Here is a 22,458-nt window from a genome sequence, read left to right as displayed (position 1 = left end):
TCATGTTCGCCCTGCTGAGGACTGTGAAATACTAAGTTTGCCATTTCTTCTTGCATTGACCATGACATCTGTTGACTAGACCTAGCAGGTTCTGGAGACGGCGACGGCAGAAGGGTAGAGAAAGGAATGCAGAATAGAAGAGGGATGGTAGAGGCATCTGATAAATATTGCCATTTATCAAAACACAAGTTATGGGAGAGGTACTTTACAATTTATCAAAATATGAGCTCAAGCACCTCATTTTAAAAAAAAGTTCTCTATCTCATTCAATTATTAAAAATACTATAAAGAAAGTCCACGGTTGGCATTTTACAATTAAAGAAATGGAAATTCAGAGAACTTCAAGAACTTGCCCAAAGTCTTCAGAGCTCAGATGTGAAATCTAGATAAATCTGACTCTGCCCAGCTAATATTTATAAAAATAAAGCTGACCTTTATGAATGTTTACTATGAGCCAGGTTACCAGGCTAAACATTTTAATTCAGTCCTAACAGTTGCCCTGTGAAATTGGCACTACCCTTACCTCCATGTTCCTGACCAGGAAACCAAGGTACTGGAGTCAGGGAACTTGCCCGGGCTGGCGAGGGGAAGTACCAGGTCCAGATGGAAGCCAGAGCATGAGCCCGTATCCCTACCCCCATACCACTTCTCCCCAGAACTCGGGGCCCCCATGGTCCCTCATGCTGCAAGGGGCGTGATAACAGACCTCCACCTGGCTCCCTGTGACTGAGTTCATTCCTAGGACCACGCCACCCTCACCCCCAGTGACTGGGGAAGTGAGACCTATGTACGGGCTACTAGTTCCACTTATAAAATCCCCTTCTCTCCTTGGGAACATTACAGCAAATGCCTGAATCGATGATCCATTGACTTAATCTTGGCTCACTTTCCAGACACAGTGGGGCTGTGGTCTTTGTAACTGCTGACCTCCTTTGACGCAGACACACTGGGCCATGGTTCACCTCTGTTCCCGATCGCGCTTTCTAGCACCCCCTCCCCCGGAGTTTCCCCGTCTTTCAGCAGAGTCAATCTGATTTGATTAGGAAGAGGCTTCCTCGGCAAGCATCACTTCGAGACACTATCTAAACTCCCATATTCAGGTTTCCAGTCTTGGCCCTCTCCAGAGAAACCAGAGAACCAGGATAATAGAGCTGAGCCCCCAGGGAAGAAAGAGAAAGGAAAACGTCCCCGCGATTCCCCCAACCCCCCTCATCACTCGCCCCCGCTCTTGCTAAGATGTCTTACACTTTCATTCCCGCCGTGCCAGACAGCAAACTTCCTGCTCTCTAAGGATTTTGTGAGTCAATGCCACCGGCCTCTTTTCCATCCTTGAAAGGGGACCCTGATTTTCACAGCCTGGTGGTGTATTTATGTTCCTTTGAAGCCTGATTGTGAGCTTGTGTTTTTCAAGATAAAAGTATTTAATTTCCTTGGAATTCACCGACTACCTTTTTGTCTGGTAATTGTTCTGCAAAGCCTTCGGTAATCCAATCCCCTTGAATTGGGATGCTGGCCTCTGTGAGTGGCTAGCGATATTTCTTTTTATAGGAGTTGAGTGAGAAAATAAATAAAATAAGTGTTTTTGAAAAGACAAGGCAGAAGAAAATGAAACAGCTTGGAATGAAGCCTGCTTCTTTTTGTAATTCTCCAGTCTTCCACATGATCTGCCATTGCGTTTTTCAGCTGTGTATGCAGGTAGCTGGTCACTGAGCTATAGGCAGGGAAAGAAACGGGGAGATGAAGCCAAGGGGTAATGTTGAGGTTCTCACCAGAGCCAAGTAAGACCTGACAAAAAGACTCAGATGGTGGCATCATCCCAATGTTAGGATTCTTCTCTGGAATTTGGCAGTGATACCGGAGCTGTAATACTGGGTTAGAAGTGGAGTAGCGGCAGATCCTTTCCTTTGAAATTTCTCACATTTTAATAGGATAATGAAGTAGAAAAGGATTATGTGAGGCACTGCACATTGTCTGGTACATTGCAATTGATGTCACTCTCAGTTTCAGAGATCTCTTGAGAACAGGACCGCCCTCACAGTTCCCTTCACCTCCATCCCTCTCTGTCTTCTCCATCTCCTCCTCCTTTCTTTAGGCACACGTGGAAGCCAACTGATCCCAGCCACGAAAAGAAAGATCCCCTGGAAGCTGCTTTGGAAAGCAGATGAAAAGGACTGCCCTTTGTTCAATTTGAGACACAAGAAAAAACATGGTCCTGCGGCTCCATTCCTGGCCACCATGAAAGACTTAAAGGAAGAGATCTTTCAGGCCAGACTGGTCCCTGTTCTTCTGCCACAGGACGGGGGGTGTCTCTCGAGCAGTGAGTTTTATTCCGGAAGTTCGATGGCTAATTTGTCACAGGGAGACCAAGCAGTGGCTCTGTTCCTTCCAGGCTAGTGCTTCTGGCCTGGCTTGGGGGAGGTCACGTGGACTTTCATTCAGCCAGGAAGCCTTTTAGTCTCTCTGAGTAATAGTCGGTTTGGGTCTCAGCCATGGCAGAAATGGGGCCACTGCATTAAACTGGCACTAGCTGCTGCGGCTGGGCGGGGAGCCGAAGCCCTGGTTCTTACGGTGATTTGCACAGTATCTCCCAGACAGACCCCTCTTGGACATCACCACTTATTAATACAGCTCCCCCTCTCGTTCCCAAGGACGACCGCATGAAGGCAAGTTAACATCGGCTGGTTGGTAGAACCCTAGCATTTTCCGAAGCACGCAGGACCCGGGCAGGATGTCTTCCACTGTTTATCTTCCCTCTTCATCTGCTCAGTTCCCTTCTCCGTGCCAGGGAACATTCGGTCCCCCAGTGCAGAGTGGAACGAAGCCTCCTGATCAGTCCTTTCCATCTTCGCTGGGAGCCTGCTTTCCCTGTGTCTCCTCTCCATCCATCCTGAGCTCTGCTGTCAGACCAGTCTTCCTAAAATTCTGTAGAATGGGGAAGAATATTCCAAGCCAACCACTCTGCAAAAACAACAGCTTAATTTTCCTATAAAGGTACCTAACATCTACCTCAAACTCCCGTTTCCACCTGATTGCCAAAAATATAGCGATTTCTTTATGTTTAAATTTCAGGGGCTTCCCTGGTGGCGCAGTGGTTGAGAGTCCGCCTGCCGATGCAGGGGACACGGGTTCGTGCCCCGGTCCGGGAAGATCCCACGTGCTGCGGAGCGGCTGGGCCCGTGAGCCACGGCCGCTGAGCCTGCGTGTCTGGAGCCTGTGCTCCGCAACGGGAGAGGCCACAATAGTGAGAGGCCCACGTACCGCAAAAAAAAAAAACAAACAAAAAACTTTAAATTTCAGATTTATATTCAGTTAAATACGGTGTTTTCTCTGTTCCCCCTTCACTCCTGGATGTATTTCAGGTCTGGGGCTGGGAAGGAGATTACGTGTCATGGGGGTGGGGTTAGATGTCCCATCCTAATGCCAGATTCCTCTTAGAATTCCAATATCCTTGTCTGGGGCCCCAGAAAATGCAGATCTGTCCCTGGGACCTCTCTGCCCTGGGTCCATGTGCCATCTCTCACGCACCCACTCCACCGTGGCGTGGCACGTATTTATGGGGCATGCCAAACTCCAGAAGTAAGCAAAAATCTCTTTACCTCTTGGTATCCCCAACGAATCTAGGAGTTCTCTCTGGCACTCTCCCCCTCCCAGCAGGGCACAAGGCTCCTTCTCAGGGACCTGCCACATTCTAACATATCCTTTCCTGGTCTGCATCTTTTTATCTGGTTCGCAGACTGGGTGGCCTGGCTCGTTGAACTTCTAGTGTTAGCTTTATGCAACGCTTCCTTCAGGTACTGGCCTTCTGTATTCCAAAATAGTGATACTTTTTTAGCAAATCAAAAACCGTGACTTCTAAGAACATTGTCTCTGCTGAGTTGGAACAACTTCTTTTGGAACTTAAAGCCAATAACTGGACTCCGTTCTTCCCGAGGCAATGACTGTGCCCTGGGACCATGAATGCCACCGACAGCTCAGAATCCCATCCACAGCACCTGCTTTCCTGAGGCCACATCTCACTCCAGAACCTTTGAGGTCTTCCACCAATGTCTCCAACTCGGTCCACTGTGCTGTTAGTGTGCCAAGGCATATGCAAAGCTCTGGGGTGTGTACAGGGCATCTTCCTGGGACACTGATTTTACTTAGAGTCTAGGAGTGAAAAGCATTTTTCTATTACATAAACATGCCCCTATTACATTGTCAGATGCAAAATTCACATGTGTTTTTAGGACAAAACAGAAGAGGAAATTCCAAACATGCTGGGCTGCTTTAGACTCTGTCCCCAGATCCCCAAACATGCATACTCAGGGTCCTCTGCTATTCTTTCCCTGGGAAAGTTTGGGACATACTGGTTTGCTATCCATATGCCTTGACCTTGTTGTCAATGCCCTCTTAACTCCAACCTCATCCTACTTATCCAAACCAATGTCTGAGTGTGACAACTCTGTTCCACAACCTTCCTAAAGCTGTGACTCCTAATGAATGCATCCTGGCCCAATGTCTCTGTAAACCTTCCCCGACTATTGTGCAGAATTAATCACTTTGTTCTCTGGGCTTCACAACACTTTCTGTCCAGCTCTATGAAAGCATTCCTACAGTGCAACCATTATAGTGATAATCTGTGCCTCTCTTTAAACCCCTTGAGGGCAGGGCCATGTCTCATTGTTTTTCATACTCTCAGAGCCCAGCACAGTGCCTGATACACAGTGGTCTACATGGGGTGTCAGGGCTCCTGTTTGGGGGAAAGAAGACTTAAAAAGTAGGACCAGTCTGGATGTTCTTGAGATGATTGCCCATTCATTCGTTACTTGTTCATCCTTTCATCAAATACGGATGAAATGTCAGATGATATGCTGGTCACTGGGATAGAAAAATAAATAAGACACAGACCCTGCACTTGAGATTTTCATAGTCCATGGGGGACAACTATCACCAGACAAACCAATGCCCTGAGTGTTCATCTGAGAAAAGCTATGTAGCCTTGAGGAACATGGAGTGGACGGGCGCACTCGTGGCTGTGGGTACTATTCAGACCTCAATTTCTTCTTTAGGCCTAGATTTTAGAATAAAATCGGTTCTCATTTCCTTTGCGCCAGCGCTTTGCTGAGCGTTTAACATGGTTTATCTAGTTCAGTCTTCACAATAGCCCGGGGAGGTGGCATGATTATTTCTAGTTCTATTCTCCAGAGGAGGAAACGGAGGCTTAAAGATGCTTCCCAGTGTATCTAACAAGGCCATTTATGGGGTTGAGTCCATTTGACCCAGTGCCTGTGACCTGGAACCCTGTCTACACTGCCTCAGGGGAGAGAACCAACCCAGCGGCTGTCAGCAGAACAAATAGGCGGGCAGGAGGGAAATATGTGAGCCCCATTCTTAGAGTGGGGCACGGGGGAGCCCATTGGGCTTCGGGTGAAATCTCTAATGGGAGAGAGAGACAATCTAAATTGAGGTCCCTGAGTGAAAACTGTAAGGTCCCAGCTCCTGTGTCATCTTCCCCATCCTTGTCAATCTGCTGCCCTCCAACTGTTTCTCTATAGATTAGCAGTGAAAATAAACACAAAGAAATAAGGGCACAAAGGGGAAGGGCCTGTGGCTGGGCTTAGGAGTCAAGGATGAAAGGGGAAACTGGACAGTTGGGATCAACTCAGTAGTGAGTCTCGAGGGGAAACAGGCTCAAAGAAATCAAATAGGGTCAGGTTTATAAAAGAAAGGAAAGCCAGGAGATCCACAGCTAGTGGTAAGGAAAAGAGGTGGGAGGCCCGGAGCAGACAGAGCTGGCAGCGGGGGGCCAGTGAGGGGCCGGTGGCTTCCCTGCACCCCTCTGAGCCCTTGCTCTTGCCCACCCCCTGTTTCGTGCCGGCCTCCCGCATCTACAGCATCCCTGCATCCCCGCATATGTTCAGTCAGCTGTTCAGAGGCAGGAACAACTCAAAGGAGTAGAGAGCTGTGAGCGTGAAGGTTACTTGGGAAAGCATCATAGCACAGTTTCATTTGCCACCTTAGCGTGGCCCAGGAGGACAGTAATTGGTGGCTTTTGACAGCTACCGGTCAGTGGCTTTAATCACACATCCCACAGAGCCCCTACTATGTGCCAGGCTCTGTAGGTAGGCCAGGGACACAGAAGCGGGTGAGACGGGTCCACATCTAAGGTGCCATCACCCGGGCAGAGGAAACCAAGTGTTGTCACGTAGTGTGTTGAGGGCTCCATCCAAAATCACGGAAGGCACCCGACCCACTGTGGGGAGGGGCAGCTGGAGGGCGACCAGGGGCTTCTAGGGCAACAGAAACCTGGACATTTCTCCTGTTTCACTCTGGGTCCCAGGTCCACCTCTGTTTCTATTGGGTTCATTCAGGTTTTTCCGTAAGATGTTATGGAACAACCCAAACGAACTTTTCGGCCAACCCTAAATTTTAAATTACTCCAGATCAAAAGCCACTACTGTTTCCCTCCATCTCCTTGGTAAGATGGCGCTCCTTCCCGCCACTCTGAAGTTCATTGTTCCCACAGAAAAACACGGACATATATTATCCTACCAACAATCTCACTTTACTTTGACTTTTCGGGCCCAGTCAGATTCAGACTGCTTTCAATCCATGCGTCTTTTTCTGGGGAGGGGGCAGTGGAGGCACATCCTGCCATCCACACCTTCCCGGGTTCGAACCGTCTAGGCAGCCCAGATCTCCCCACGGGAATCTTTCTTCTCACACCCACACCACCTGCGGTCCCCACTCACAGCCCTGCCCGCTGCACCGATTTCTGCCTCTGCATCCTCCCCAAGGTGTTTCTTGCCTGCAATGTCCCGCTCCCCGTTTCCTTTCCTATACTGGTCCTGGGCACCTTCAACATCTAGTGCATTCTTCCAAATCCACGAAAGTTTTCTGATACTTTTCTCTGTACCTCCCCCATTTCTTTTTTTCTCTGAACAAACAGAGTCAGTCTCCTCCACCTTTGACCTTTGGGGAGTGGCGAGCCAAGAATGGTGTGGCCTCCCACCGTTCCTGCAAAGGAAGGGGCAGCATTTCCTCCAAAGACAAAGGGCTTGTCCCTGTAGGTCCACATTCCTGAGCCCTCTCCTCAAAGGATCAAGAGGCACAGGGAGACCCTTAGAAACACAAAGTCATCCCCTTACTGTCTCATCCCGGATAATCACTCACGCTGAGCAGAGAGGGAAGCAGTAGCATCATTCATTTCACTCCCCAGCTGCCTCCCCAGGGGCGAGTGTGCATAGGTAAATTTGCTGCATGTTTTAGCAAGGCTGCAGTAGATTACTGGGGTGACCATATGATTTATTGCGCAAGCCAGGACACTTTGAAAATGAAAGGGCATTCTAAAAATAACTAACAGGCATTCACAGATCTACAACAGATGTACCCCGAGACTATCCTGGATATGTTCCCCCTATAGAAAATGCTGGGTGTTCAGGGACCCTCGACACTCTTCAACTACACGTCAGTCAGGGACTGCTTTCTATCCAGCCGTATTTATCATTCATTCAATAAAATATCCATGTGCCAGGCCCTGTGGACAGCCCTGTAAGGAAGACAAACCCTGCCCTCATGGAACTTACATTCTAGTCGAAAAGGCAGAAAGTAAACAAATGAATAGAAACTATACTATCAGGTAATGATAAGCTCTGAAAAGCAGAGCCCAAGGGAAGGGGAGAGATGTGTGGCGTGGGGAGGGACGGCCTCTCTGAGGGACCTTCTGAGGGAACAGTGTGCAGACCCCGAGGTGGGAGGGGGCTGGGAGGCTTGGGGAACAGGAAGAAAAGGGGGAAACAGATCAGGAAGGGTCGGGAGGCCATAGAAAGCTCGGATTTGATTCTGAGTGAGACGGGAAGCCATTGGAAGGTTTGCGCAGGCCAAGGCTGCAACCTTACGTGCGTCTTACAAAGAATCACCCTGGCTTCTGGTGGAGAGAACAGTGCAGAGGCGCCAGCATGGGAAAAGGAGCCCAGGCTGTTGTAATCGTATGACTGTGGGGTGCTGGTGGCCTGGGCCATGGGAAGAGGTGGTGCTGGTGCAGAAGTGGCTGGACTCGGGAAGCGTGGCAGGGGTGGCATCTCTAGGACTCGGGAGCGGGCGGGAGCGGATGCCGCACAGTAAGCCCGAGACCCTGGGACAGGGATGAGCCCAGCCAGGCCCAGCCCGGCCTTCAGCTCCTTCCGAGGCTTGTTCTCAACCTGGCGTTCCTTGGAATTTGGACGCCACACGAGCAGCTCTGGTCCTCCAGGCAGGAGGGGAGGCCCTGGCCACCCTTACCTTTGGCTCTGTGGTCTTCCTCCTTGGGGCACTTGCCCCCTTCCCACCACTTGCGCTTCAGAATTTCCAGACGGTTGTTCTCCTGCAACTGGAGAATGGCCAGATCAAACTCGTCCCGGAAGACGGAGCCTGTGGGTCACAGGAGAGCCCGGAACACAGGACGTGAGCGCCCCCGTCTGCATCTCTCTGCTCCCTCCCCGGCAAACCTCCCTGCCACCCTGCCCACGTAACATAGGAGGGGAGGGACAGGGGTCCCCCCGCAGGAGCACGGCTCGCTACTGGCTCAGACTGAGGACTCTCCGCGCCATGCAGGGCACCAGGCGTTTCTACTTTCCTTCTCTCCACGCTGACTGGCACGCCCAGCCCACGGCCAAGACCCCAGCATGGGTCAAGTGACAGCCTTCCGGGCAGCTGTGCCGCCCACCTCCCCACCCAGGCGCCAACACTTTCTACCTGGGTGAACCCACCTCCCCACCAGCACGCGGGAAGCTGGTTGCAAAGCTCCCGGTCCGCCTGCCCCTGGGAGGCCGAGGAGGGAAATCTTCTGTGACACAAACCTTGCAATCAGTTGCCTATTTTCTACTTTATTGAAATTAGTTTCTCTGCCATTTGTAACTCTCACTACATCACACCCGACAACTGTTTACCCGGAGCGGCCACCGATGAGAAAAGGGCCACCCGGAGCGAGGTGGAAGCTTCCTCTCTTCCATCTGTGTGGAGAATCCGTCTGGGGCACCCCCTTTCCCGCACAGCTGCCTGCTGGGTGCCCCAGAACCCCTGGCCCCGTCCACTACTCCGTTTACATCGCTCCTCTCTCCCTCCTCAGACAGAAGGCTCTGTTGAGTGCAATTCTTTTTAAATTTTTCGTATGGGGTATGGTCAAGGAGCTTTGGTTCTGGAATGTAGGTTTAATCACAAAAACAGGCTTAAATGAAACCATGGAAAGCTCGATGCCCCAGCACAGGCTAAGGCCTGAAATTATTAAGAAAAATCATTAAGAAAAAGCTGCCAGGAGGATGGAAATGAACTAAGCTGCTCAGTTTTCTTGTCCAAGCTCTGTAAAGGCCTGATGTGGACAGAAGCCCCAGGGAAAAGGGCTTTGTTGCAGGATACAGGCAAAAGCTGGAACAAATAGATTCCTGCTCTCAAACTTTCATGCACACAGGAATCCCCCGGGGATCTTGTCGACCTGCAGACTCTAATTCAGTGGATCTGGGGGTGGGGGCTGAGATTTTGCATTTCTCACAAGTTCCAAGGCGGTGCCCTGCCGCTGGGCCATGGGCTGCACTTTGACAGGTAAGGAACTAGATCAGCTCCCAGATCTCTTAGCACTCTAACAGCCCATGACTCCATAGACAGAATCTTCCCTGCTACAGATGCAACAACCCTTGGGCATTCAAACCCCAGGCCTGCAGTGCTGAATGTGATCTGGGTGAATGCCAACAGCACCTCATATATTATATAGCAGGTGTTTAACACACATTTGAAGTGAATGGCTACTGGACCTAACAGATGGTGTTAGGTGGTGAGACTAATGACTATTCCAGGCTTAGAGACAAGTATCCAGCCAACAAGGCATTTCAAGCAGTTTTCGAGGCATCTTCAACCCAATCTCAATAGCACACCAAGGGCCCCATGAAAGGATTATTCTGCTTACTCCATGTTTGCCCACTTAGCTCCTAAACTAGCTGACTAATTTTCCATCTCATTCCTTGTTCTGTTTCTCGTCATCTTCCTGGGTCTAACCACACTGCTTATTCCATAGTTACACCCTTACTTTCCACTTAAGAAGGACACACATGCTCATCTTTCCTGGACCTAAATTCTGTCCCATCAATCGACTAATGCTCTCCCCAGCCTGATCTAAGAACCTGGGCTAACCCATAGCTCACCTTCCCCATCTATCCTGTCCTGTCGAGCTGGTGGACCCGTTTGGCAACACGGTCTGAGAGGTGAAATGCTGGATTTGGAGATAGGCCCCCTAGGCTCAAGCACAGCTTTTCTCTCCACTTATTCTGTGACCTTGGACAAGTAACTTATCAGCTCTGAATCTCAGTTCTCTCCTCTAGAATGGGAAGAACCACATCTCCCCTGCAGGTGGGATAAGACTAAGATAACACATATGGAAACAGCATCACCTCAGACACAGAACCAATGCATTTGCCTCCCCTTTTCCTTGGTTACTGATGAGAATTTCTAGAGTCAGTCTGCTTTATGCCAACTCTACAGGTTTGTGCCATGAAAACTTTTGAAGCACTTGACAGTTCAGTTTATTAACTGATTAAATTGCTAGAGTATTTCCAGGTGCACCTTAGGTTCATTTTGTGCTTCCCTCCACCATCTTGAAACACACCGTCAACCAGTAAATGTCTCAAAGGGGCCCATAATCTGTATTATTAATGAAATCAATGAAATATGATGCTAAGTGGAGGGTATGCAGGTGCCCTGAGTGAGGCTTCCGGTTTACAGAACTACTAGGGTCAGAAATGACAGAGTTCAAGCGTGAACCATATTATTGCCTATATTCATGGGCTTGGTTTCTGATCAGTCTTGAAGAAGTCATCTGCTTTTATCAAATAACAGAGGGAACATTGGAAAATGTGGGGAGGGCACTAATGTTCCCCCGAACAGGCTAAGTGTGATGAAACACTGTGGTGAGGCCAGATTATTCAGTTTAACCTTTGTAACAACCCTCTGAGGTACATATTAGAAACCTGAATTTAAAAATGCGATAATTGAGACTCTGAGAGGTTAACTAACCTATCCAAGGCCCCACAGCCAGGAAGCAGGGTGCATTCCCAGATCTGCCTGACTCCATCCCATGCCCTTTACATGACACAGGTATAAGGGAGGCCTATAATTTATAGAGCTCTGAGTTAGGGACCGATCAAGAGAAGGGGTGTGACACTACTATATATACAATAGACAACCAACGAGGACCTACTGTCTAGCACAGGGGACTATACTCAATATTTTGTAATAACCTGTAAGGGAAAAGAATCTGAAAAAGAATAGATATATACCTGAAACACTTTCCTGAAACTAACTTACACCTGAAACTAACACAACATTGTAAATCAACTACACTTCGAAAAATCAAAAGGGAGAGAAGTGGTGTGTAACATACCAACAAAGGTGCACATCCTGTGCACCAATTTCCCCACATGAGATGATTTCCTCCATTCCTGCTTCTTCCCCGGCTGCTTGGTTGCAGGACAACCTTGCATGAGGGCAGACTTGGAAAAGGACAGCCCTATACAATGTGGCTCTCCATGGTGTGTGTGGGAAGGGTACATGTCTGAAACACTGGGGGACATTTCCAGACCTCCTCCACAGTCACAAAGTCACACACGTGCTCCCCCTCACCTTCTGATGGAGGAACCATCAGCAGGGGAAGGCCTAAAGCAGGGATATTCATTACAAGGCACAGCTGGGATACCCTTCTGGAAGCCAAGCATCTCTACCTTCCTATAACAAACCGACGGCGCGGTCAGCAAGGGGAATGCCAGAGCTTTCCTGCCCACTCTCAGCTACCTGCTCTGACCCAGAGCAGACGGACCAGTGAGATCCACAGATGATGTGAAAGCCATCTCCTCCGATCACATCAGTCCCCTTTCACAGTAAACCTCTCACCGGGGACACTAATAGCAAAATTAATTCACTTGAGTCCTACCATCTCTTCCATCTCCTTTCCACTGCTAGTAGAGATGTCGGACATCAGAGAAATGGCCAAAGGGCAGGACTCGATGCTTTCACTGCCCAGGGCCTGGGTTCAATCCCTGGCTGGGGAACTCAGATCTCACAAGCTAGCTGTGTGGTGTGGAATACACCAAGGGCATCCATGTGCCCTTTAATAATTAATCTATTAATAACTAATCAATTAGCCCTTCCATAATTAAGGACTGGGTACTAATCCCTGATGACTTGGAAGGACGTGGATTGGCTTTTTTTTGAAAACCTTAAGAATGCCCATTTCAAGTCACTGTGAACCTGGTTCTAGAAACAGGGGCTGTTGACTTCAAGGCTGCATTCGACGGTTTGAGCTACCCTGAGCCTGCCTGGGTGGAGCTACCCGAAGAGGCTGTTCCTCTCCTGCATACCGACTGGCATGCCAATCCCATAGCCCTTGGTGTCCAGCAGGCCCCCAATCTGAGTGAGGTTGCAGTTGCGCTGCCGATAGTACTCATTCATGGTGGATTCCAGAAGGAAGGCGTAGTTGGAATTCAACACCCTGGCGATCCCCTCCTCCGTGCTCTTCACGAACACACTCGGCTGCTTGGAGTACATGTAATTCCACATGCGCTGGTACGTCTGATAGCGGGAATTCTGGGAAAAGAACGCAAGGAAGCAGGTTGAGGAAAGAGAAAGGAGATGGCGGCCCGGAAAGGAAGGGCATCCAAGTGGCCCCTAAAATTCTGGCCCTTCTGCTCCCCAGTCCCCTCCTTATACTCAAGAACCTGTTCCCTTTCATCTCACAACGTCACTGCTGAATGGCAGGAGGAGAGGGTCGTGCCTTTGATACCTTTTACAAAGACAAAGAAGGAACAGGGTCTGAAGGTGTGTAAACTCTGCCTACTGCTTCGATCATTGGTTCTGCTTCATCCACCCATCTTCCATTGCCAACCTCCATGTTCTGACCAAAGTGAGAATGGAAATTCTGGCTGCGTCCTCTACTGTCCTTCAGCGCAGAGGCAGCAAACTCAGGTTCATGCTGGACTTTTAAGAGACGTCATCTGAAGGAGCAGTGCCGGCTCTTCTCTATCAACCCTAAACTAATCCGTCAATCACATATCCAATGTTGGCTTCTAGTTTACAAATAACGACAAGACTGAGAGAATGCGGGGGGTCTAGCCAAACCCTGTGTCTGCACGATGTCTTCACTGGTCCCTGTGCCGGTACCCCTGGGACTTGTCTGGGAAACAGGAAACTGAAGGCCTTGGACTTGTTTAGTGCGATAATGAACTTCTTGGGTCACAGGTTGGATAGGCACTCACTGACTCCAGGGGCATCTGCTTCCCTAGAGAGCCTGAAGCGAATGCAAACTACTCCTAGGTCTGGCCCGGCTCTGCCTGCCTTGGTAGCCTGCCAGCTGACACACCATGGTGGCGGGGCCGGCTCCTGAGCCTTGCAAGGGAACCCCGGAGAAGCCAAAAGGGTCCTGATCTGAGATCTCTCTAGTCTGGGATCAATGAAACCAGCTGGGCTTAATCTAAATTTCCTTACATGTTAAGTCATTTGTGCATTACTCCAATCTTGCTTTGTCTAAGCACTACTTATAAAATGCAGCCTACTTAAAAAATGTAAATGCCTACGTGAGCCTCATCTTGTGCAGAAATAGAAATAAAAGTACAGGTTAGAGTCACTGCATAGTTTTTTCTAATACTCATTACAATAAATATGAAACCACTGCAATTAAAAAATAGTTCTACCACTAAAATCGTCTCGAGGAGCACTAACCGTTCATGTATAACACTTTGGGACAAGGCTGATATTAACCCAAGTGCTCTGGGGACCTGGTTCCATGGGTATTTGGGGGAGCAGGGGAAAAATGAGCCCCAGGAGAACCTCCAAACGAGGTGTTCAAAAGGGATGATGGGGTGAGGCAAGATGTTTTTGTCTCCAGCGGACAGACATCTCCACTTTATCCTGCCCGATTCCTGACGTTGGTGAGCAACCATGTGGGTTTACTTGGAAGAAGGTCATGCTGGAGCCTCCGTGAATCGTGCCATACTCGATGGCGGTCTGGTCAGCCAGGTCGTCCACCGACTCGATGGGCACATCCATGCGCTGCACGGTCAGGAAGGCTGCCAGGTTGGCCGTGTAGGATGAGATGATGATCAGCGTGAACGCCCACCTAGGTAGGAAAAGACCGAGACGTCATCATTGCCGGGGCAGCCCAGGAGTCTTAAACCCCATCCCCAGTCCTGCTGCGACACGGGAGAGACCAGGTGGCCCTCTTCTGAGGGGCCTAGTGGGGGAAGAGAGAGGAGGCAGGGCATTTGCTGTCAACAGAAACGAACGGCTTAGGAGGGTGGCCTAGAAGAAGACAGTGGTTTTCTTTCTCTTATTTCCTAAAGGAGGTGATTACTGGGTTTCTACTCAAAAGAGGTGTGTCCATGAACATGAGACAGCTTGAGAGATGGTGAGTAATGAGCTAGTGAATGAGCTAAGGGTGCCAGCCCTGGAGGCTCTGTTCAGAGCTAGACCTGGGACGCCTCCCGCAGCCCCGTCATGATGCAGCCGACATTCAGAGCAGCATCGCCATGGACTGAGCACCTACTGTGAGCCACACCCACTATCTCCTGTACTCCCTACAACTCAGGGAGGTGAAAATCTTATCCTGATTTTACAGAAGAGAAAACCGAGGCTCAGAGAAGCAAAGTCACGTGGCCAAGTGCCTGAGAAATTTGTATTCTAGAACCGGTTCTAAAAATTGTAACAGCAGAAACTCTTCAAGATGAGCTGGTGAAAAGCACCTGCGGACTGCTGAGAAGTTGGAATTAGAAAATACTTTTAGGGCTTCCCTGGTGGCGCAGTGGTTGGGAGTCCGCCTGCCGATGCGGGGGACACGGGTTCGTGCCCCGCTCCGGGAGGATCCCACATGCCGCGGAGCGGCTGGGCCCGTGAGCCATGGCCGCTGGGCCTGCGCGTCCGGAGCCTGTGCTCCGCGGCGGGAGGGGCCGCAACAGTGAGAGGCCCGCGTACCGGAAAAAGAAAATGCTTTTACAATGGTCTTGCTATTTCAGAATGGAAGGTTGTTTTATTGGGCAGATCGGACTTATTTAAAATTAGAATAGTTTTGCAACTCAGGCAGCATACATGCTAAAGTCATTAAAACCAGTTTGCTCACTAAGTAGGTTAAACAAGACTTCTACCATCTGGTCAGCAGTGTGGATCTGCTTCCTAATCCATTTGTTTATAGGGGTTCAAAGATATATGTAAGCACAACTGAGGCTGGATAATCGCCAAATTCTGAACCAGTGGAGTCTGAATTAATGAGGCTTCACTCAGTATGAAGACATTGCCAACCAAGGCATAGTGTTTGCCAGGGGCTGCAGCAGCCGGCAGCTTCCAGGTGGATTTCCAAGAGCAGGAAGTCCCATTGTCCCCTTTGCCACGTGTCCAAGAATTCCTTCAGGCTGCCTCCCAGGAGTGAAGGAACAGGGGCATCCCTCAACTTGATGGGCGCATCCACACGCGCCAGATCACCAGTAAGGGATCTGGTTTTAGTTCTGGCTTTGTCCCGCTCCACCTGTGAGACCTTGAGGAAAAGCCACACCCTTCCTCTGAGCTCATTTGCTTGTCTAATAAATGGGGGATACTAATGTCTGGTCCACCTGTCTTTGGAGTGTTGTGAGATCAGGTGAGATAATATGTCATTAGTGACTAATAATCTGTAAAGGATGAGATGAGTGTGAGATACAGAGACATGTAGAGATGCAACGAAAATCATTTGTCTACCTTTCCTACTTGTGACCTGTAAGGGCCAGGAGTCCCTCCATCTGCAAAACCTGTTCTCCTTGCTCCTGCCTGGGCTCTTACACTCTCTTGGAAGTTGTTTCTCATGAGCTTCCCCCAGAGGAGGCTGGGGTGGTGGTGGTGAGTGGTCCCCAGGTGGAGGCGTGCATTCGGAAGCTGCTCTGCCACACTGTCGTGGGTTAATGAGCCCTGGGTGTGGACATGACCTCAGAGCTGGCTGGGGAGCTTCCCCCAGCCCCATGGCTACACTCTGGCATCCGTTCCGCCCTGGGCAGCCATGTGGCTGCTTTTGCCACTGGTCACAAAGGACGGGTCAGAGAGAGTAAGTAGCTCATTGCAAGCCCGTCACCTTTGCTGACAAAGCAAATCATGCCCGCTCTTCCTCCAGAGGGGCCCGTGGAGACTTGCTCCTGGGTGAAAGGGGCATTATCATCGTGAAGCTGGCATTCTCGGCAACGGGGCATTTTCCGTTGCTTGCTCTGGGTGAGGGTGCCACGGTAGGCCACGATGGCCCTGTTTTCTGACCCCCCACTCCCCAGGGAGCCAACCTAACTGAGGCCCTGATTTTATAACCAAGAATTCCAAGAGGCAGAGGGGTGCACCAACACCCCTGGGTCGGGCTGGGAAGGGCGGAGCCTCCCTTCCACAGACGCTCTGGTGCAGCGTAACCGAGCCACCTGGGGCCAGCTCTTTAAAGCACTGCTGAGCCAGTGGGCTGAGCCGACAGCCTGCAGGACAGGTGGTTCCCCTCAGCACCGGGGCAGACTTTCGCTGGAGGAGGGAATTCCTGGGGGCGGGAGCTGACAGGTGAAGGCAGCAGGCAATGGAGCCCTGCGTGCAGCACATGGGAACAAGCACCTCTGGAAGGAAAAGCCCAAGCAGAAAGGGATCAGAATCTGCCGCTGACCTCTCATCTATGGGTTTCTGCCCAGATTTCCTGGATTTTGAGGGAGCTCTGTGGCTGTGCCTGACAAGACCGTCCTTTCTGCCAGGGAACGTGAGACCCAGCTCTCCACAGTGATCCGCTCAGTGACTCCTGGGCACAAGCTGATAATGGGTGAGCACCTTGCCCCAAGAGTTTAAATCCTACTGTATCAGTCCCAGCTGTGCTTCCACCTGCCCATCAGCCCCAGTCCAGTGGCTCCTAGGTAACTGTCCAGATCCCGCACTGTCCCCAGCACCCATGTCCCTTTCCTTTTCCTCTGGCTTACACGGGCTGAGAAGGAGAGGAGCGAATGAAGGTTGTAAGTCCTATAAGCTGTGACACCAAACCTGACAGTGGGTTTTTAAGTGAGGACGGGAAACTTGCCTTTCAACACTACATCGGTATTTCATTTCCCCCCATAATGGCCTAATAGCAATGATTAGTCCAAACATTTATGTAGCACTTCCAAATTTTCAGAGAACTTTCCCACACATCAAATCATTCCACCATGTTCCTTTTGCCCTGCCAAGAGGAGAAGGGAGCTCCAGGAAGAGGCTGGCTGACTGTCCGTGTAGACCATGATGGCAATTTGCTCCCTGAGGTCCTGTCCAACTCCGAGCTAACAGCTTGCGTTTTCCCACACCTGCTAAGGTGGACAGGTCCGGCAGGCCCCCAGAGCCAGGTGCAGAGGGGCAAAGCTCCAGAAAGCTGCTGGAGGGGGCGTGGGCTTGGATTTCTCCTGCAGGGACGTCCTGCTACATGCTTACATTTGCATAAATCTGCATATGTGTTCACAGGCCCTGCCTCTCAACCTCTGGTGGTTTTCAGGTCAGGAAGTTATAACTGCTTTGCTGTGGGCCGTCAAGGCATTTTCTCACTCGGTCTCCTTTCCTGCCTTGGCTCCCCTCTGCATCTAGACCTCCAAGGCAGAGAACAGAGGAGGAGAAAAGATGGCACAAAGCGCACCCAGCCACTGCCCCCAAACCCTCTGCGCTGGCAGAGGCTGTCCTAGGGCAGAGCTGAGGTTCCTGCCTACCGGAAGCTGGATCAGGGCTCATCGGAGGACCCAGGATCTTACCAGACGCCACTGACGCAGCGGGTGGATAAGGCGCGAGGCGCGATGGTGGAGCCCTGCTGCATGAAGCCCCCGACCGGGAACCAGAGGCTGTTGCCGAGGGAGTACTGATTCACCAGGAGGTTGCACCGGCCCTGGGCACACGGGTGGGGTGTGTACCACTCGTAGGGCGTCAACCTGTGAAAGAAAGGGACACATACCAGTGCTGCGGAGGATGGGCGTGAAGGAAGGGGTGCTGAGGGTGTGAGGCCACTCCCCTGCCTGGCCTCGCCCCGAGACCTTGGTAGCTGGCCTGTGGCCTTGGCTAAGCCCCTCCCCTCTATGGGACTTGGGTGTTCCCCCTGAAAAATGAGAAAGTTGGACTATGTTGGCAGTTTTGGAACTGTTTTTCTTTAATCAAAGAAACATTTTAGTTTTTTCAAAATAAATCAAGTCACAGAATAGACGGCTGGGAATTGCTTGTTCTGCCTCCTTCAGTTCCCCAAAGTGACCAAAGAGAGACCCTACAGCCCCACGGAGCCATGGCTTGAAAGCCGTCGGCCTAGAGTAGTAATTCTCAAACTTTAACTGACATCAGAATCACCAGGAGGGCTTGGGAGAGCACAGATCGCGGCAAAAGCGTCTGATGGTTGAGGCCTAGAAGCTGCAAGTGCCTAGCTGATGTGGATGCCACTGGTCCAGGGACCACACTTTGTGAACCACTGGCCCAGATGGTCCCTCAGGCTCAGGCCCTGGTTCTCAACCCTGTCTGTGTTTCAGACTCACCTGGGAGCTTTTTTTTTTTTTTTTGCGGTACGCGGGCCTCTCACTGTTGTGGCCTCTCCCGTTGCGGAGCACAGGCTCCGGACGCGCAGGCTCAGCGGCCATGGCTCACGGGCCCAGCCGCTCTGCGGCATGTGGGGTCTTCCCGGAGCAGGGCACGAACCCGTGTCCCCTGCATCGGCAGGCAGACTCAACCACTGCGCCACCAGGGAAGCTCTGGGAACTTTTGAAATAATGCCAATACCTGGATTCCACACCCAGAGGTTCTGATTTAATTTGTCCAGGTAAGGCCTGGATATCAGCATTTTTAGGGCTCCCCAGCTGAGCATGATGGGCACACGGGGTTGAGAAGGGTGGCGCTCCCTCCCGCTGTCGCTCGCAGCCTCATGCTGGCCTCTCTCTCCCAGCGGTACCTCTAATGCCCTTTCTTCCTGCCCACCAGACACATGCTCTCCCTCTTCCGCCCCAGCCTGTCTCCCACACAAAGCCTTCCAGCTCTGATGTGAGAGACGTGTCTGGGCGTGTGCTGAGCAGAGCAGGGCAGGTCTGCCTCTTCACAGGGTGTTACCATCATCCCCGGCCTTCCCTTCAGCCTAGTGCGCACGTGCCGTGCTGCAGGGCTGGCCCACATTCCCATCGCTGCCGCCTGTTCCCGAATACAAGGCCAATGTGCCATCGCTGGCCCCTGCCCCAAGATGTGCCCCTTCTCTTCGTGGCCTGCGGGGCTGGCTTGTACCCGTGGTGCCTCACCTCGGTGGTTCCCAAGCCTACGGGCCATTGGAAGTGAGCTTCAAAAATACAGATTTCCAGGCCTCATCCCTAGAGATTTGGAGACGATCAGACATAGAAATTCAAGTTTTTTAAAGCTCCCTGTGTGACTGTGGTATCAGCTGGCTTGGGAACGGCTGCCTTAGAGCAGTGGTTTTCAAATATCTTTTCACCTCTAAAATCTTACCCGGAAGTACAATATATAAGAGAAAAGTGGAGCTGGTCTGAATGAAGACGGGCTGAGGTCCCAGAGCTCTGGCTGTCCAGCCTCTTCGCACTGCCCCTCCACGTCTCTGTAAACTTCCAGGAGCCTCCACGCTCGGGGAACCCTGTCTGAAAGCCACTACCTTGGGCCAGATTACCCTACGCTCAGATATTACGTATATAGGATATTATAGATATATGTATACATAGGATGTATGATCAGACCTTTTGTACAGTTTCTTCTTGGTTAATCTTTTTGTTAATTCTGGATCCTAGGGGGCAGTGTGTGCATGTGTGTGTGTGTTTGTGTGTGTGTGTGTTTGTGTGTATGTGTAGGGCAGAGAAGAGGGGCTGTTTAAGTCCCCAGGGCTGATTGAAAAGCTTCAGGCTGTGGCAGGCGTGGTGAAGCAGCTGTGTGTATGTGTGTGTGTGTGTGTGTGTGTGTCTGGTAACCAAGCCCTAAGACCATTTGCAGGCCTCCGAGGTCACCTGAGAGCCATGGCTTACTACACACAGGGGCTCAATCAAAGGGAGCAAGAGCGAACTGCAGGGCAGCGGAGACAGGACTCAGGCAGACAGTTTCGTTTGAGCAGCCGCAGGCAGTGCGGCCAAGTGCAGAGGGGAAGCCTCGCCAGTTGACACGGACGACAGATACTTGACAGTGGCAATGCCTACAGGCCCGGGGCGGGGGGTGGTGGCGCCCGAGTGCCAAAGCATCAGCAGCCTTTGAAGACGACCAGGTTGTAAGCAAGGCCTTTCCCTGTTTGGTTGGATCTCATGGGCCAGGGAGGACTTCCTGAACTTGGCTTTGATCTCCACTGGAAGAGGCTCAGACTGAGTGATTCAATGCCTCTCGGGCAGGCTGGGAACTGCCCTGGAGTTTGGAACCCCGCAGTTCCTTGGGGCTCCATCTTCTAACCGGAGGGAGCACAGTCTCCCCTCAAGCACTGAATAGACATGCTCTTGGGGAAGACCCCACCCCACAGAGGTGGAATGTTCACTACAGAATCATCGGGCCCTGCTTCTGTGGCCCCAAGGCAAAGGAGACCGCTGGACCAGAGCCACTGTCAGCCCTTGAGAAGCTCCTCCGGGGTGGTGAGCTGAGCACTGGGTGGGAATCGGGGATCTGAGGGGATGACCCTGAGCCACAAGAGCTTGTGCTGCTTCTGGGGAGTCAGCTGGCTCTCCTGAAGCCCAGGCTGGTCCAACCGAGCCTCAGAGAGAAACAACCCTCTCTGTGCCTCTTGCTGGGATGCTCCTCGGCTTCTTCCGTAGGCCCAGGGACAGTCTCTGGTTTCCGGGGGCGGGGGCGGGGGCGCTGGTTCTCTCCCCAACCCCTGATCTGGGCCACGTGTCTCAACTCAGCTCTGCTTGCCAATGCTTCTCTCTGTCCTGCCCCCCTGCTGCCAGCCGCCCTCCACAGTCCCCATTCAACAAGGCAGCTGTGCTTTCACAGACAGACTCGGGCTGGGGAAGGGCCAGGCCCTCTGCAGAGGAGGCCTCCAGTCCCCCACTCCAGATTTGCAGGCTCTGCTTCTTGTCATTCAGCACTTTGTAGCAGATCCTGGCAAGGACGGATGCCAGGGCTGCCAAAGGCTCGGAACTTAATCGGAGTGATCTTCCTGCCACCTTCCTCCCCTCCTCTCTCTCCCTAAGCTCCTACACAAGCAGGCGGGCTGGAGACTGGGGAACGAGAGGGGTAAGAGGCAGGGGCGCAGAAGCAAATGCGGACAAGCTCGCCTGTCTTCTCTGCGCATAGTAGGGGATGTGGGCAAAGACGGATGGATGGGCAGTGCCAGGTCAACAGCTGGGCAGAGTGGTTCAGGTCCTGAGTCCCTCTCCCGTCCCTCTGGTTTGGCACCAAGGGCTTCTCAACCCACCGTTCTGCGGCTCCCCACCCCCTCCCATGCAGTTCCCAGAGGTGGACACGAGGTGGCGGTGTGAGGACAGGGAAGGGGAGAGGAGAGTACCGAGCCACTAGGAAGAGGACACAGCTGACGGCCAGATAGGCTAGAAGCATGAAGAGCCAGACGCCAGGAGAAAAAGGGTCCAGGAAGGAGAAATAGCCGGGTCTGCGGCCCTGGAAATGGAAATAAAAACAAGATTCACCGTCTACATTCAGTCAGCATGACCCTTGGGAAGGGCAGGGCAGGGCAGAGGGGATGGTGACCTGGGTCTGGCCCCAGATTGCATTGCCTCGGGTTATGGGTGATTGGTTTAAATGACACAGGGCTGAAGGTGTAGAGGGGGCTGCTCTGAAACACTTACCCAGCCCTGATCTCAGAAGATGAAACAAAAGAACAGCCGGGGGCCCTCGTTACTTCCTAGGATGAAGGAGGCTCTGTGCTGGGCAAGCAGAACAGCCCTCAGTGCCCCTTATGTGCTGTCCCCACATCCTCCAGGGGCAGTGTGTTTGGGCTCTGAAGCACTTTTGAACTGTTGATGTCTGCGGTGGTGGATGGAACGCTAGCCCCCCACTCAGACACTCACCTCTTTCTCGTGAGGATGCTAATAGGACAGGCATCCTTGGTTTATTTGTTTGCAGTGTGATCTCACACACAGTAAGACCTCAAACCGGTGCTGTGAGGCCCAGATTCTTATTTTCATTGTATTAGGGAAGAAATCAAAGCCCAGGGCACTCGAGAGATGTGTCCAAGGTTATAGGGCTAATCAGTGGAAGAGCTGGGACTCAAATGCACGCTTCCTGACACAAAGCCCAGGGCTTGTACCATGATGCTGTGGGGAAAATGTTTGTCCCCAGCACAGGGACATGCTTGACTAGAGTCATGGGAGCCAAAGGATGGAGCCAGGAACAGAGAGCTGAGGACCAAGCTCCAGGGCATTTTCTGTAGGAAAGTGAGATAGAATGAGAAGGAGTTCCAGAACCTGGTCCCAGTCTTCAGCTGTGTGGTCTCCGGCAAGTGCACACCCCCCTTCAGCCTCCGTTGGAGCTGGACTAGATCAAAGGTGACACCCTGGTGACCTG

The 22,458-nt window shown here is 51.6% G+C and overlaps 1 protein-coding gene across 1 annotated transcript in view; it reads right to left on the bottom strand.

The window, feature by feature from the left end:
- The window catches only part of GRIK4 (glutamate ionotropic receptor kainate type subunit 4), a 311,751-nt gene that overhangs the window by 9,409 nt on the left and 279,884 nt on the right, over positions 1-22,458 (bottom strand). The window contains exons 13-17 of the mRNA XM_060157982.1: positions 21,443-21,552; positions 17,742-17,915; positions 13,948-14,113; positions 12,360-12,585; positions 8,260-8,388 (exon numbers count right to left, since the gene is read on the bottom strand). Of these exons, the coding sequence (XP_060013965.1) occupies positions 8,260-8,388; positions 12,360-12,585; positions 13,948-14,113; positions 17,742-17,915; positions 21,443-21,552 (805 nt within the window). The remainder of the gene's footprint in view (positions 1-8,259; positions 8,389-12,359; positions 12,586-13,947; positions 14,114-17,741; positions 17,916-21,442; positions 21,553-22,458) is intronic.

The sequence above is a fragment of the Lagenorhynchus albirostris genome, chromosome 9 (genome assembly GCF_949774975.1).
Source record: "Lagenorhynchus albirostris chromosome 9, mLagAlb1.1, whole genome shotgun sequence".
Classification (NCBI taxonomy): domain Eukaryota; kingdom Metazoa; phylum Chordata; class Mammalia; order Artiodactyla; family Delphinidae; genus Lagenorhynchus; species Lagenorhynchus albirostris.
The sequence above is the reverse complement of the archived record's forward strand: the minus strand, read 5'-3'. Positions and strand labels throughout refer to the sequence as shown.